This window comes from Drosophila kikkawai, chromosome 2L (genome assembly GCF_030179895.1).
Source record: "Drosophila kikkawai strain 14028-0561.14 chromosome 2L, DkikHiC1v2, whole genome shotgun sequence".
Lineage (NCBI taxonomy): Eukaryota > Metazoa > Arthropoda > Insecta > Diptera > Drosophilidae > Drosophila > Drosophila kikkawai.
In genome coordinates this window covers 12704057-12721096 of record NC_091728.1, presented here as the reverse complement: position 1 = coordinate 12721096, position 17040 = coordinate 12704057, and the positions used below count along the sequence as shown (strand labels likewise).

General features: G+C 36.8%; 5 protein-coding genes across 5 annotated transcripts; 3 read left to right on the top strand and 2 right to left on the bottom strand.

The window, feature by feature from the left end:
• Positions 1-84: 84 nt before the first annotated feature.
• LOC108081374 (uncharacterized) lies at positions 85-8111 on the bottom strand. Its single transcript, XM_017176528.2, has 3 exons — positions 7977-8111; positions 683-914; positions 85-248 (listed from the first exon to the last, which is right to left on the bottom strand). Coding segments are annotated over exons 1-3 (327 nt in total). The 5' UTR covers positions 7979-8111; the 3' UTR covers positions 85-155.
• A 574-nt stretch (positions 8112-8685) lies between these two features.
• On the top strand, positions 8686-9935 carry LOC108081352 (serine protease snake-like). The gene is made up of 4 exons (XM_041775778.2): positions 8686-8717; positions 8823-8984; positions 9045-9273; positions 9416-9935. Coding segments are annotated over exons 1-4 (912 nt in total). The 5' UTR covers positions 8686-8716.
• Positions 9936-9953: 18 nt separating this feature from the next.
• Positions 9954-11421, bottom strand: LOC108081367 (uncharacterized). Its single transcript, XM_017176520.3, has one exon. It carries the CDS (start codon positions 11402-11404, stop codon positions 10130-10132), a length of 1275 nt encoding a protein of 424 aa, XP_017032009.1. The 5' UTR covers positions 11405-11421; the 3' UTR covers positions 9954-10129.
• An 894-nt stretch (positions 11422-12315) lies between these two features.
• On the top strand, positions 12316-14417 carry ppk13 (pickpocket 13). The gene is made up of 7 exons (XM_017176497.3): positions 12316-12478; positions 12540-12666; positions 12729-13013; positions 13085-13172; positions 13435-13520; positions 13628-14109; positions 14180-14417. The coding sequence occupies exons 1-7, from the start codon at positions 12316-12318 to the stop codon at positions 14329-14331; spliced, it is 1383 nt and encodes a 460-aa protein (XP_017031986.1). The 3' UTR covers positions 14332-14417.
• Positions 14418-14927: 510 nt separating this feature from the next.
• Positions 14928-16954, top strand: LOC108081376 (uncharacterized). Its single transcript, XM_017176529.3, has 3 exons — positions 14928-15199; positions 15794-15932; positions 15996-16954. Exons 1-3 carry the CDS (start codon positions 15050-15052, stop codon positions 16874-16876), a joined length of 1170 nt encoding a protein of 389 aa, XP_017032018.1. The 5' UTR covers positions 14928-15049; the 3' UTR covers positions 16877-16954.
• Positions 16955-17040: the final 86 nt, after the last annotated feature.

Here is a 17040-nt window from a genome sequence, read left to right as displayed (position 1 = left end):
TTTGATTATTATGAGTTTTAATTGAGTTGTAGATTGGTATTCCCTTTATTATAGAATAAATACATTGATTTTTCGTTCCTAAACTAATGACTTTGATTTTTATTTTTATAAAGTTTACAGTACATAATTGTTATTGGAATATTTTTATATTAATTTTAGAGGAAACGCCGGCGTGGTATTAAGCCGGCATGCGACAGCACATTGTAGATTTCCATGCGTGGAATTTTCTCAGCCTGACGGTCGTAAACCTGGCGGAGAATTTTAATTTAAAATAATAATTATATAAAATTAGTCAGTGAATAAACAAACCATCTTAAAGCTTAATACAAAATCATTATTATTATTGTATTAAGCTTTATTTTTGACCCTAAATATATCTATGAAATTAGATGGTTAGACGTAATAAAAAATACGTATACGACCTGTTGCCTTATTCTACTTTACTGTTTAAACAACAAATATATATATTTCTACATTATTTTTTAATATCTTTAGAACTATTATTATTATTATTATTAATTTTATATTTGCCTTAAACCTCAATTAAATCTTTAAATTTTTAAAGTCAAGCTTTATTACACAAATTACGTATACGACCTGTTAGAATTTTCTTCGGCCTATTTTCTGTTTCTTCTTAAGTAACTCAAGATTATTTTCTATTATAATATATTAACCAACTTACCACCTCCTCGCCTGGTCCAAACCAACTGGATCTGGCCAAAGCATCCCTCACCCTTGGCGTCTTGTAAAAGGGATTCTGAAACTGCTGAGGCAGCGTCTGCTCCCAGGCGGCATTCTCCACCACGGCCACATGTTGCAGGTTCCTCTGTGGCCTGGCCTCGATTACGGCCAAGAGAGACAGCAGGGCCAATGCAAGAGCTGGCCAGACGCTGAGACGACCGCGCAGGAGGCACCTTTAAAACATTGAAAACAAAAAAAAGAGAAGAAGATTACGCCTCGTTGATTTCGGATGACTGACAGATATATGGTATTCCACTTGCTCGACTTAAGGCTACATATTATAGCGATGAAGATCATTACATAATTGTGGCGTGCATATAATATTACAAGTTTCCGCCTGTCACGCACACACCAAAGACGCATTCCCCATTCCCGCACTTTTCGATCCACGCATCCAGTCCACGCCTAAATGACCGCTTTTCACTCTCCACACTCGGAGGCTTGGGACAACCCGTTGGCCAAGTCAGCTGACGCGGCTCTAAAGTGAGGCAAGAGAGCTGAATCTTTAGGTATTGTACAGTACAGTGAAGCATCTCACATTTTAACATATAAGAGGATGAGTGAACTATAGGTTTTACAAGAAATTTGAAGGGAAAACTAGCTTAAGTTCTTTTTCAAGCTTATAATTTCAGTTTTTTGAAGCTTTATATATTTTTTAAAATTAATATTAAACCAAAGGATACATCATATATTTTCCTAGCTTTTTTCCAGTCATCCCTGATAGGCTTTTTCTATTTTTCTGCCTAGCTAAAACTTGGTTGTCATGTGATTGCCATTTCCTAGATGTCGCGTGCGCCTGGCCTGGAGGAAAACTCTGTCGCTGGCGCTGCTTTTGCTACTGGCGAGATATTTTCCAGAGTCATGCGTCTTGCCGGCCTGAAAAAAGATCCCTGATCTTTGCTTTTAATTGGATAACCGGCAGTGGCGGACCACACTTGCCTCTCTGCTTGTTTCTGGCCACCGATGATGTAAGTTTTGGACTTGATATTGCCACTTGCGGCAGTCTCGCTGGCCAAGTGCCTCTGCCAGTCTGAGTGTCTGTGTGTGTTCGCCCTTCGGTTACCTGCTAACTCATGGTTTTGCCAATGGTTCATGGCACTTTGTATGCCAGAAAGATTGTCCAAGTCTGGGCTTGATAATGAGATTTTTATACAGGCAAAGAGCTGGGAAAACTTTTGACTAGTGAATGTGATGCAACGAAATGCAAATCAATGGAGTGGACTGTGTGTACTTAGGTACTTATATGGCAGAGACTAGTAAAAGGTGGCTTTTCGGGTTATAGCGGAAGGATTTTTTGTAACTACAGGAGGTTTTAAATGAAATCTAGAAATAGGAGGTTTTATGTAAGTTTTTAGAGGACTAATTTTAATTGCACATATAAAGAAACGTTAAAATTTCGATTTATGTATCGATGGTTAATCGGTTTATGTTTCAAAGAATCACTCAGAACTGAATTAAAATAAACATATATACAAATTCCATAAAAATTAGGAAGTAAAATAATAAGGAATATAATAATAGATAATATTTTAATATTAAGAATTCGCTGAGAATAATTACGGAACTGTATTTTACATAAAATTAACCATTAAAACCCAATTACCAGAAACCCTATAAACAGTATTCATTCTTATTCTTCCACTTTAAAATTAAAAAACCTTTTAAATATCTTTTTTTTGATAATGTAAAATGACCCGATTTAGTACTTATTTCATTCTGAAAGCATTTTAATAAATCAATAAATAAAAGAACTCATAAATTGTTGAATAAAATAATGCGGAACTGCATTTTCAACCACAAAAAACCATTTAAATTCAAGAAGACATCTTCTCCTTTGTGTGTGGTACAAACATATATAAAGTACGATATATGTGGGTATATATTTTTTTTGGTCAGTGACCCAGCAGCACCCAGTGGGGGAGGAGGGTATAAACCCCACCCAGTTGGTGTCCCGTGACTTGTTCGCCTGGCATCCAAATGGCCAACTTTGGTACCCCGACCATCATCTTATGCAATTCTGGCGTTTTGCGCATGCGCCGCCGACAGACGAGAAATGTGTTGGCATTTTCAGGTTTTCGGGGGCTCATTTCGAGTACGGAGTCCGGGCTTTTCGCTCAGCTACTTACTTACAGCTCTCGGCGACCGAACAGCAGCGACTATACACCATGTGATTAGGTCAATGGAATCCAATTGGCGTCAACGGCGCGTCGCTGCAGTTTTCGCTTTTTTTTCAGTAGGACAGGCAGACGGTACACGTACATTCCGTGGCATATATACATATCTATATATATAAAAATCAATTGCTGTTCATTAGTCTCGCTAAAACTCGAGAATGGCTGAACGGATTTATCTTATCTTGGTCTTGAATTATTCGTGGAGGTGTAGGGAAGGTTTAAAAGGTGAGAAAAATTCGAATAATTGCCGGGAAAATCCTCAAAACAGTATTTTTCTATTTCCCATACACACGTTTTCTAAATAAAATGGAGAGTCAATTTGTAATTTATTACCGCTGTATAAAGTTCAAATTCGCATGCGCGTTGGAGGATCTAATATCGCGTTCCGAAACTCAACAAAAGTGAAAGTGAATCGCGAACGCGACAAAATTGCATAGTCTCACAGCTTCATATAGCTTCGAGAAAATTAATTTTAGCTAACTTCAGTTGTTAATCTGTCTTTTGTTTTTAATAAGACTATATAGAAATCGAAAGATAAATCTTAAGTTTTGTCACAAACGTTAAATTATAAATCTTAAGTTAAATTTCTGAACGCAATCATAATATTTGACATTAGATTTGACAACCAACTAATATGTCAATCCATCCTGTCTGTCGCTTTTCAGTCAGAATGGCAGTTTCGGCAGGACAAGGAGGAATCTTCTTTTTTATGCACTCCTCCGAAACGGCTTTACCGATTCTCATGAAATTTAGTGTGCTTATGCAGTTTGGTTCAACTTGAGAGATAGGATAGCTAAGATCTTTAACATCATGGCAGTTTCGGCAGGACAAGGAGGAATCTTATTTTTTTATGCACTCCTCCGAAACGGCTTTACCAATTCTCATGAAATTTAGTGCGCTTATGCAGTTTGGTTCAACTTGAGAGTTAGGATAGCTAATCATGGCAGTTTCGGCAGGACAAGGAGGAATCTTCTTTTTTATGCACTCCTTCGAAACGGCTTTACCGATTCTCATGAAATTTAGTGTGCTTATGCAGTTTGGTTCAACTTGATAGATAGGATAGCTAAGATTTTTTACATCATGGCAGTTTCGGCAGGACAAGGAGGAATCTTATTTTTTTATGCACTCCTCCGAAACGGCTTTACCAATTCTCATGAAATTTAGTGCGCTTATGCAGTTTGGTTCAACTTGAGAGTTAGGATAGCTAATCATGGCAGTTTCGGCAGGACAAGGAGGAATCTTCTTTTTTATGCACTCCTTCGAAACGGCTTTACCGATTCTTATGGAATTTAGTGTGCTTATGCAGTTTGGTTCAACTTGAGAGATAGGATAGCTAAGATCTTTTACATCATGGCAGTTTCGGCAGAACAAGGAGGAATCTTCTTTTTTTATGCACTCCTCCGAAACGGCTTTACCGATTCTTATGGAATTTAGTGTGCTTATACAGTTTGGTTCAACTTGAGAGATAGGATAGCTAAGATCTTTTACATCATGGCAGTTTCGGCAGGGCTAGGAGGAATCTTATTTTTTTATGCACTACTCCGAAACGTTTTTACCGATTCTCATGAAATTTAGTGTGCTTATGCAGTTTGGTTCAACTTGAGAGATAGGATAGCTAAGATCTTTTACATCATGGCAGTTTCGGCAGAACAAGGAGGAATCTTCTTTTTTTATGCACTCCTCCGAAACGGCTTTACCGATTCTTATGGAATTTAGTGTGCTTATTTAACCAAATCTTTATGCTTTGCTCGGGCTATTTTGTTGATGAGTTTGCACCAAATTGGTTGAGCGGTTCTTCACGTATTACATATTTTGTAATATATTATTTCAATAAATCGCATTTCGTCAGAATGTCTTTTCTTTTATTGTCACTTGTCATTCATAATTATTGTTTTGTGTTTATAAGTGGTGAGTCTCTAAATTATCATTTGAAATACATTAAGAAGGTAAGATAATATTTTCAGCAAAATGCCACCGAAAAGATCGAATCTCAACAACGTAAGCAGCAGAGTGGCACGACGCAGACGTTTCGAAATAGAGCTCAAAGAATTAGGACAGCAGAAGGTCGTGCACAAGAATCCCAGGAACAGCGTAGCGAACGTCTGCAGCAGAATATTACGAGAATCAGGGCGGCTCGAGATAGAAACATAGATATGTATAGTACGAGCACAAGTACGACAAAGGCAGCGGAACAGTCGCTCATTAGTTCGTACATCATTCGTTCGTCTTGCTTTTGAATATGCACCAGATATTAACTACTTTGCGCATTCAAAAATTGCTATCGGTGGAATGGACAAAGTATGTCAATATTGTCAGGCGTTTAAATTTCGGAATGAAACTGCCGGTATGTGCTGCGCAGCAGGAAAAGTCGTTTTGCAACCTCTACTTGCTCCGCCAGAACCTTTATTATCCCTTCTTGCTGGAAATTCAAATGACTCAAAATTATTTTTGCGTAAAATATGCAAATTTAATAGTTGCTTCCAAATGACGTCATTTGGGGCCACTAAAATTTGTGATCTTGCATCCGATGGACGTAATTTTGAAACTACATTCAAAATACAAGGCCAGATGTACCACAAAATTGGATTATTGATGCCTGATGATAATCCGAAATTTCTTCAAATTTATTTTATGGGCAATTGTGAAGAGCGCTTAACGACCCGATGCCAGTATCATTTTATTGAACAAGCAGAGGAAGCGGTTTAGGAGTCTATAGCGAACAAACATAGTGACAGGAGATTTTTATATATTAAGATTACTGTTGAAGGTTTAATATTCTATTTACTGACAACTCTGTAATATGCTCATTGTTTCCGTATTGTTTCCTACAAATAATATGCATGACAAAACAGTGTTTGCCGGGTCAACTATAATTAGTACGGGCCCAGCAAAGCGGGTCGGGTCTGCTAGTATACAAATATATATACAAACGTAGTGGCTATAGCATTCCCAATTTGGGTCATGTGGTTAATTGACAAAGATTGACGTATTGTGTATTATTGTTATTCTACAACAAGTCCACAAATTTGTTTACATTTTGCATGCCGGACAATGAGGAAATATGCCCGTTTGGCGCATCTGTTACAATTTTTTCTCTATTTTTTTTTTTTTTGGGTGCGTGGGATCAAAAAACTGGGTCTGGAAAATTAGGTTGAATCGCTACCGTTATGCAGGAACCTTGGATGCTACTACATACTATATCATGAGGGAACCTCTCCGCACTTAACGCTCATTACAAGTTTTAGCCGGCGAATGGTAGCCAAGTGATCGTTAAATTTTTTCGAAAGTGTGAACATTTTAAATCATTTCAAGGTTGCCAGAGGTAGATGATGGTTGTTTTTGTGTCCCTTTTTTTTATGCACATTTCACTTCCCCATGAAGTTTTTAATTAAAAATGTTGTTTTACATTTGTTTTCTTAAAAAAAAACTATTTGAGGAAGAGGAGCAGCCCAGTGTACAGGTTGTGACAGATGGTAATTAAATGGGATTTTAAATATAGTTTTAAGGGGTTTATTAAGTGTTTTTTAGGGATTATTAACTGATGAAGAATAAGAAATATTTATGTAAAATATCTTGTATCTTAATGATTATGATAATGATAATTTTTAAATACTTTTTCCTTTAAACCTACAACATTTAAATAAAATATATTAGGTAATACTTTATATTTTCCTAGTATAATTGTTTCCTATTTTAAAACAAGCTTTTTCATAACAATTTTCACACCGAATTTAAATTATTATAAAATTAAATTAAAATTCAATTAAAGCCCTATTATAAATAGAGAGATATTTTCTATTTGGTAATAATTATGCCAACCTATTTAAGCTCTTGGCACGCGTTGCTTGGCAACACCCCCTCTGTCCGCCCATCGGCACTCCCTCTATAAGCCACGCCCCTTTGGCCACCCATGGCCAATATTCGATATGCGGATCATATTTATTAGCCAAATGGCGTAAGTGGCCAAAGCGAAACATGGGCTAAAAGGCATTTATTTTGGGTCTTCACTTGGGTTAATTGAAAATGCGGCTCAGCATGACAATCGTAACACAATTTTATTTTTTTGGTCGCATTATTGTTATTATTTTCATAAAGTTTATTGTGTCTGTGTCTGCGTTTTTGGTGAATTTTGCTTCGGTTTAAGTTACGTTTTTTATTTATTTATTTTAGTCTCTTACTTTTTGGGCATTTTTTGCATTTGTTAAAAAAACGTGACAGTTAAACCGAATTATGTGTTGAGTACAGAGGCGTCGTAAATTTTTTTTCCTTTTCGATTTTATGCTTGTCAGTCAATGAATGCTGGTGTTGTTGTCGCCGACAACTTTAAGCTATTGTTGCTCTTGTGATAGGTCAAGTAGTTTATGGGCTTTTTTCATTGTACGTGTCACAGTTTTTGTTGTCACAGTTTTTCTTCACTTTTTGAGTGGCGACCACCGCAGCGAATTTTTTAATTTTAAAAATTATATGCTGTGGGATCATTGCATTTTATAGGGCTTAAAGTATTATGCAATTTTTTGTTCGGGAAATTAATTCACAGCTTAAAAAGCAAAGGGTTTATTTCATTTATATTTAATATTAATAATTATTTTAGAATTTATAGTTATGTATAGTAAATGTATTTTTTAATTTTTTATATTATTATTTGCTTCTTGTCGATTTAGATTTGCTTTGAAAAATATTTTAGTATTTAAATTAAATATTTTGGAATTTGTTTTTAAGATTTTAAACACAGATTTTTTATTTTATTTGGTATTATTAAAAAGTTTATATTTTATTTAATATATTTAAAATTTTGTTTTAAATTTTTTTTTTGTAAAAATTAAGTTTTTTCTTTACTTTAAAAACTTGTTTACATTGTATGGCAATTTTCCATACAAAATATTTATCACCAAAACATTTCTATAAATCCTTAAGTGCGTGAAATATAATGGGTCCAAGGATTTTTATTTAGACCTGAATTTTAGACTTTTATTTCCCAAAATCATAAAACATTTATAATTAAAACCAACTATCTGCAAACACTTGAGCACACTTTTTTATTTTTTATTGAATTTAACTCACATTTTGTTTGATTATTAAAAACCCTATTAAACGATTTAGAAGAACAATGCAAATTTAATTTATTTACTCATTAATGCTCAACGATTTTTTTTAAATTTGTTTAAGCCGCCAGCAGTTGTTGAATTGAACGCGGCCAATTGGCAACTGAATTTAGGTTTAAGTTGAGTTTAAGCCAAGCGGCCGGAGACTGGCCGAAGCCGGAGATCGTATCGTATCGTATCGGATTGCAGGTTTTGGACACAGCTTGAAAGTTTTTTAAAACTAAAATGAAAAAAAAAAGAGAAGAAAATGAAAACCAAAACGAAAATGAAAACGAAAACGAAAACGGAAACTCAACGAAGCATGCGACTAAAAAGCTGAGTAAAAACTTGACTGGGGTTGAGGGATTCGCTTTTGAATTTTTAAGGCTTATAATTATGGTTTTTGGGGGAATATAAATAATTTTTGTTAAAAAAAACTTTACTTTCTATTGTTGCAATTCTAAAAGCCACAAGTTTGTTGTTCAATTCAATTCAATTGAAATTAATTCTTTATTTTCCACTCTTTTAATTTTTGTTGCCGCTAATAATTCAATTTCTTTTAATTGAAATTTATATTTTTTGTGTTAATTTCTTCAAATGTTTGCTGACTTACTTTTTAAAGTGACAACTATTTTTTTAAACTCTTTTTTTTGTAGGTTTATAATTGATGGAATTAATTAATTCCCAGTTTTCATCTGCAAGTCAAGTTCTTCTTGGTTCAGTTAGTCTTCTCAGCTCGTTGAAGTCGGTCGATAGCATTGCTATGCCAAAGATCTCTTCAACATGTTTTTTAAAATAATCCTGCTAATTCCTTTAATATTTGTAGTGGTTCAAGGTTATAATGCGTTTCCCAACTGCAAGGGCAGATGTGTTCCCGAGCTCGACTGCAAAGATTTCGAAACGAGCTATACTCCGCCGATGTGTAACAAAACACATGTATGCTGTCCGCGTCCCACAGTGCGAACCTACACAAGTAAATCGGCAATAGGTAAGTTAGTACTAAGATTATAACATTAACTAGCAGAATTTATAATCTTTATCTTTCCAGCTTGTCTGAACTGGTCCAATAACAGGGAACTTTGTCCGCCTCATAAACTTATAGTTGATGCAACTGTAGCCAATAAGAATGAGTTCCCATATATGGCATCGGTTGGATGGTATAATGAAGCTTTAAAGGAAATGAATTGGACTTGCGGCGGAGCCCTGATACACAAGAAATATGTACTTACTGCAGCACATTGTATTCAGTTTCAACGAGAAAATGGTACAAAAGAGCCGTAAGTTATATTAGAACATTTTTTAATCCCCTTTAAAAAGTGCTGAAAAGTATGCTGCTAAATATTAATTCTGCATTTAAATGCAATTTAAAATTAATATTCATAATTTATTATATCTATTACCGCATTATCTTTTTTCTAGCGATTTCTTTGTGCGTTTGGGTGCACACAGCCTCACAGATGGAATTGTGTATAAGGTCGTAGACGTAAAGTATCCTCCAGATCGCGACGTTTGGACCAAGACTGGAGATATATCCTTATTGCTGCTAAATGATAGTGTCGTATTTAATGAGAAGATAAAACCCGCCTGTCTGTCGAATTGTAGTGTAAAAATCGGTGACAACGCCACTGTTTCCGGCTGGGGAGCAGTAAACCATGAACCTAGAATGTCCAAGGAGCTGAACAAACTCACGCTTCCGATTCTAAAAATTTCAGATTGCCCCCGTGGCCTTCCCGGCAGGCATATTTGTAGCGTCGGCCTCACATGCAAAGGTGATTCAGGTGGACCACTGGCTAGATGGCATTCAGAGTGGGGCTCCTGCTTGGGCCAAGTGATCGGGGTGGTGTCGTATGGTGATTTATGTACTGCTGAAAATCCTCACAGTGTTTACACCGATGTTTACACATACCTAGACTGGATTGAGAAAGTAGTTTGGCCCTAAAAATGAACAAGCTTGAAGTTATATAACTCTGGTATTGATGTACAGTGAAGCTGCACTTTATGTATTTTGTGTTTGAATTTGTAAACATCAGAATTTTATCTTTTTATAGATTTTAAAATTTAATTAAAAGAATATATATATGTATACCCCATTTTTCTATAATGTTTATAATTTTTCTTAGCAATAAATACAATTTACTTTTCCCCCTTGATAACAAAATTATCCACAAAGTCCTGGAGCATGTCCATCAAACGATTTCTGTACACTTCATCTGTCTTAAAGGCCTCCACACAGATCTCAATGCGTCGATTGCTAAAAAAATCCCTGAAGCCATCGGCAGAGCTGGTCAGCTTCTTGGTGGATTCCGGTGGTAGGGTGACCAAGTGGCAAAAGAGACAGCTCTCGATGAGGCCAATGCTGTGAAATTCCTCCACCGAATCGTAGAAGCACTTTTCGGGCAAAAATCGAGCTATATCCAGATTGGCACGTTTCAGAAACTCGGTCATAAAGCGATAATATTCCGCCAAAAGTTCCTGGAGATGGGCTTCCCGGAACTGCTTCGATGTGGGTATAGTGAGGACTGTAAGAACATCCAAGGCAGGTGGAGCATACCGGGCCAGCTGGAAGTCCACGAGGCGACACTGTAGTGGACTTTCGCCATATTTCCCATACTGGAACATAATGTTATTGGCCCACAAATCGTTATGGAGCAGGGTATTGGGATACTTTTCCGAGGTCTTGACAGCCTCAAAAATATAGGACATCCTTTCAGTAAAATTCTCCAAGATATAGTCCAACTTGTCCTGATATTTGGGCATCAGTTTAATGAACTCCTTGAGCACCAGGCAGGCATTCTGAAAGTTCACCCATCGCAGATGCTCGGGACCCACATCGCTGGGATAGGCATTCTCCACCACCGATTTTGGCTGAGTTTCTGTAAGTTTCTTTCCCGTTTTGTGCTCCTGGATGATGGAACCCGCATGCAAGGCAGCCAGGGTCTTCAGACAGCAGTGCAGCTGCTCGTACGAGAGCAAACCATCACGACTTGCACCCATGCGATATCCCTGATCGGCGAGATTCTCAAAAACAAGGAGATTCTTGTCCGCATAATAACACTTTGGAGCCACGTCGGCACAGGCCTTGTGGAGTTCAGGCAGGACATTCTGGTAGACAGCGATCTCCTTCTGGAAGACACCAAAGTCCTCCAGATACTCCATTCGGGAAGCATTGCCCTCGGGTGCGGATTTGGAGAAGAAAGTCAGCTGGCGGGGTTCCTCCGATTCATGGAGCTTCAGGGTGACCTGCAGGTACAAGTGTCTTCCCAGATAACCAGCCGGTGCATCCGATGTGGGCTTCAGCTGATAGCTAATGATATCGAATCCTGGATTTGATTCTGCAACATCCTGATGAAGGTAACGCTGGCACACACCGCGAATCTCGCTGCTGCTCAGTTCCAGTGCGGTGGCCATTTCAAAGTCAACTGTTTTGGAGTTCTCCCAATGGGACTGGTTTTATATATCCAGATGCCCTCAGACAGCTGTAAATTATGGTTGAGATAGGGACAAGTATCTCCCGCCAGATAGGGAAGTGTGCTTAGTCTCGTGGCGAGGGGATTGCCACTTAAGAAGCCTTAGTGCCGAAATCTCTCATATTATTTGCCTTGGTCTTAGACTGTGTGACTGGGAATTAAGGGTCAGCTCTTGGGGGTGTGTCAAATCAGGTGTTGAAAGGCTGATGAATGCGAAAATAAATAGGCGAAATTTTGAAATGGAAAAACAAGTTCAAGGCCCCTATTTGGAAAGCCAAAGGAATACTGGAGAGATAAATTTTAATAGCCGTAGCAGAAGTGTGGTGTGCTTAACCATATTTTTAAGAATTTTTGTGGTTTTGAATTTAGACTTTAAAATTATTTTTCCATTTCCAAATTGTATAAATTTGTATATATATATAATATATAATTCAAACTCCTTTTAATCTACTTTCTTCCTTCTAATGACTAAAACTTCCTCGTGTATCTCTGCTACGATAATGTATTGTTATTTACTTACACAGAGATTAAACGTTTTGCGCAAGCCGCTCGCACTTCCCCGTTAGCAACTAATTATCCACAATTTATAGTATATATAACTTATAAAAGCAGAGTAAACAAACGAAATCTTGAGACATTATTTGTGCTCAGCAAACATAATACCGGCAAAAGTTAAACCCTAGATAAATGTTGATTCAATTCCCGCGGCCAGTTGCGTGTTAGAAAAAGTCTGGGAAAATCAACAGCTGACGGAGATGGATAACAGATAACCAGGTCATTAGATTAGGTCATTAATACAGCTCTCCTTTGCAGTTACACAAATAATACGAAACTAGTCACTAACTGGACATTATGAGATTTGGACGCATTATAGAGGAGTATTTGGAGAATTCCACTTTGCATGGAGCCAGGTTCATCGTGGACAAGGATGCCAGTTGGATAGAGCGCATCTTTTGGTTGATCTGCCTGGTGGCCTCTTGGTATGCCTCATGGCTGCTCATCAAGGCCTCACTGAGTGAGTTAGCATTCAGCTTTCAGATAAAGGTAAGGCTTCGAAGATACTTCTTACCTTTCAGGTGCCTTTGAGAACAATGCCATTAGCTTTGTGGTGGAGAGTTCGTATCGGGATTGGAATACCAATTTTCCAGCCATAATTGTTTGTGAATCAAAGAACATGGATAGGATTCAAGAAGTGGCTGAGCAGTAAGTTGAGAAAGCTAATTATATCTTGGAAAATCTAGTTTTTTTCTTTTTTTTTCTTATAGATTATGGGGCGCTGATCATGACTTCACCTTGGAGGAGGTCCTGAGCGAGATTGCCTTTTTCAGGGGGGAATCCTATCACACAGTTCATGAGTGCAGTGGCGAAGAGGTCACCGCCTCCTGTTTCTACTCCAACTTCTCGTACTACGCCGAGCTGGTCAGGAGCAGCTGCGTGGACTCCATCAGCAATTGCGAGTGGAATAATCAGCCCTTCGAGTGTTGCAAGTACTTTCATCGCATGGAAACGGAGCTGGGAATTTGCTATGCCATTAATTCTCTGCAAGCGGGGTGGGTTTTCTTTATTCGTTTATTTTTAAAATTATTATAAATTATTTATATTTTTGTTTTTATATTTTAAGGAACAACAAGGCCCCCAAGTTGAACATGTACTCGAATAGGGACAGTGGTCCGGGGGCTTTGAGAATGGAATTGCATACGGAGGCTACGGTAATAATACTTGCTAAAAAAGCTAAAATAATTATTTTAACAGAACTCAAAATTAACCAAAGAAAGAACTTAAAACTAATAATATAAATAAACATAATAAATAATACATACATATGTGGAAAGTAAGTAGATTAGAACCCAAAAGTGTGCTTTAGATTTTGTTAAAAGTTCTTTTGCTAAGATTTAATTTTAATTAATATACACTTTCCAGATTTTTCTTTTACAAAATATAAAATTAAATATACTTTTCTCTCATTTTTAGGTTTTTATTTTAGGCAACGAAGAAGTACCCACATTAGTAACACCCAAAACAGATTTTCTGGTGGTTGGACCTTACATATCCTTTGTGTAAGATATATTTTTGGTTTAAAAAATTACTTAAAATATTATAAATTCTTTTTTATATAAAAAAACACTCCAAATTCAATTTAAAATTAAGATTATATATCTTTCAGACGCTACATCTCCAAGCGTGACATTGAGAACGACGAGGAGATCCGTCAGACGAGTGTTCAACAGCGGAACTGCCGCTTTGCCGATGAGAATATCCTGGATGTGCACAGTCACTACAGTTACAGTGCCTGCACCGTGCAGTGTCGCAAGGATCGGCAAATGGAGCTCTGCAACTGCTCCAGCCACCTGTCCCCCAACTCACCCGACTGGCAGCTTTGCAATATGGATGGCTTAGAGTGCCTCAACCGGAACTACGAGGATTTGTCGGTCATCATAGCCAAATGGTCGAAGCGCCGAGGTCGTAAGGGTCTTGTCTGCGACTGTCTGCCATCCTGCACGGAAGTGGACATCACCACGGTCTATGACAGCAAGGATAATATGGCGGGACAGCAAAATCCGGTGTCCAGGATCGAAGTGGGTCTCATTGAACTGCCCACGGAGCGATATAAAAGGAATTTGGTGCGAGGGAAACTGGATTTAGTTGGTGAGAATATAAATATTAATAATATAAAATATTGATGGAGAATTAATTTGTTTCCCTATTTAATTTCTAGTGTCTATTGGCGGCACCACTGGCCTTTTTGTGGGCGCCAGTCTACTCAGTTTTGTGGAAATCTTTTATTATATCACCATTCGTCCTTATAGCACTTATATCCATGAGAAAAATCGCTTGAAGCGTTTAATGTTACCTAAAAGATTTTATTAAGTGAAGTTTATGAAAGGAAAATGATTAAAGAGGTTTATATAATTAAAGAAAAATGTTTACAAGATTTAATTGCTTAAAAATATGTGTTAAAAAAATTATAAAATGTCTTTTAGAAGTCTTATGTGTGACTCTATAATTAAATAAAATATTTAAATAATATTTTAACATTGTATTATTTTATGTCTATCTATAGATCGAGGATTATGATATAGTTTTAAAGCCTACAATACATACAAAAATTATATTTGTTTGTTCGATAGTACCACAAAGCATTCCCTTTTCCAGTTCCCGATGGATGTAAAATCGCTAATCATTAACATTTTTGCCACATCAAGCGGACAAAAGTTTAAAATCATTGAAAGAAACTGATTCAAGAATATTTTCCCCCGACTGACACTCCGCTGTGACCTATATTTGAACAGGTGCTATGTCTTTTAATCTTTTAATCTTCTCGTTTTTTCAATCTTATCGCTCAGATATGTATAAAGATTAGTAGTAGAAGTAACAATTCAGTTGAACAGCTGAGTTCGTTCGTTCAGAAGATTGGAAAATAAAAACTGAGCGAAATTCTATTTTTGCTCAGTTGTGCACCGGCTGCAGTGAAAACTTGACTGAGTGAAAATAGGCGACAAATTTGTCTCGGTCGCAAACAAATCAAAAAAGAGAGAGTGTGATCGTACGTATACGTAATACGCCGCCCACATTACGTATACGCAATATGCTGCTTAGCCCCAGCGAGTGCCAAACAATATTGGAAAATGTGAAAAAGAGAGCAAATCTCAAACTTATCGACTATCGTGTAGTTAGGGATCTTGAAGCCATCGGTTATCTAGGGGATTACTATATCCTGACTCTGAGATATAGCCATGTAAGTATGGATACTACATATATTGTTGCCTAGGTGGAAGTACTATATTATAGAGATACTAAGTTGGGGTCTATAAAATGATAGCGAAAACCAGAAAGTGTGTCTTTAATAAATGATAGTAGGGGTTTATGAACCTTTACTGGGAATAATTTAGCACAAATAAAAGTATTGTTAGATATTTATTAGAGAAATTTGAATAAGATTTGCGTTTGTACATGTGTGAAATATATTTAAATATTCTAAATATAATAAAATTTAGGATATTAATATCTTTAAAATATTTACATCACCAAACAAATGTCTTAAAATAATGAATACAAAACAAATACCAAATAAATGAATAATTTTCCCTCAAAATTAATTAATTTAAGCTGTGCTACCCTAAAAAGTTGTATTGCCCTTATCATCGAGCTATTAGTCATCGAGGCTTTAAGTGTTTTTAATTATGTGACAATGATTATTGAAAAACGTGTTGACAGATTAATTTGATGAAATCCAGAGAGATAACCCTTTCAGGCGCTATGTAAAAAATAATTTACACTTTAAATATGTACAATTTATAATTACAAAATAAATTGCAATGTATACTTTTAGGAGGAAGAAGGAACTCCTGAAGAAATCAAACTATTCGTGAAAACCCTGCCACAAGCAAGTGCTGAGCTTGCTAAAGAGGCCTTTTTTCAAAAGGAAGCATGGGTTTACCAGACTTTACTGCTTCAGATGCAGAAGTATTGTAAGTACTAACAAAATAAATAGTATAATCTATATATATAAATATAATATGTTTCCCCAAAAGCACCTACAAAATGGAGCGCCGACTGTTATTTCACTCGCTGCGATTTATTGGTTCTGGAGGACATCAAACAGAAAGGTTTCAGATCGGCAGAGACACTCGAACTCTCCGAGAGTAATATGCAGCAATTAATGAAAGCAATTTCTGCCTTTCATGCTGCCGGTTTAATTTACGAACACAAAACACAAAATAATATAGGAGAAACCTATGCCGATCATTTGCTGGAATTCTCAGTGGCCTCGGAGGTAGCCTGGTTCACCACAGGACTCGCTGCTGTCTTGGCTGCTGTGAGGAGTCTACCACAATATCAGGGAAAAAAGGAACTCTTATTTATTGACACCAAACTTCTTAAGATAATGGAGGAAATCTACGAGCAGGCTGCACCCTCGAAAAAATACAAGAATGTCCTGTGTCATCGTGACCTTTGGTCGGGTAATGTCTTTTTCCCACCCGAAAAATCGTCTTCCGCTTTGCTTATAGATTTTCAAACCTGTTGCTATACTCCACCAGCTTCCGACCTGAACTTTAGTCTTTACATGAATCTTAGTTCGGAGAATAGGAAAAATATGGAAAGAAAATGTATTGATATGTATCACAGTTTTTTGATGAAAAATCTAAAGGATTTTGAGCTTGAGAAATTGGCGATTGAAAAGGCTGAACTTCTTGAATCCTATGAAGATTATCGTTTATTTGGTGTGGTCTATAGAGCAGTGGCTGCTACAATTGTCAAGGTTCCTCAGGAATTCATAACTAATGATTTCAAGTATGTGGATCGCAGTGGGGTTATCCTTAGTCATATGGCAAAGGATGAAGAGTTTAGAAGATATATGGAGGAGTGCTGTGTGGATGTCATGGAGATGGCCTTGGCCAGGGAAAACATGTGAACAAATCTGATGATAAGGAAGTGTGGCTGTTCTTATCGGCAGATTCAGTTTTTAATGAGATAAGAAATGATTGTAAATAATAAAGAAAAGTATTTTAAAACATAAAACGAAGTGGAGATACTCTTTTTTTATGGGAAAATGTGAATAAATGGTGTTAGACTTTA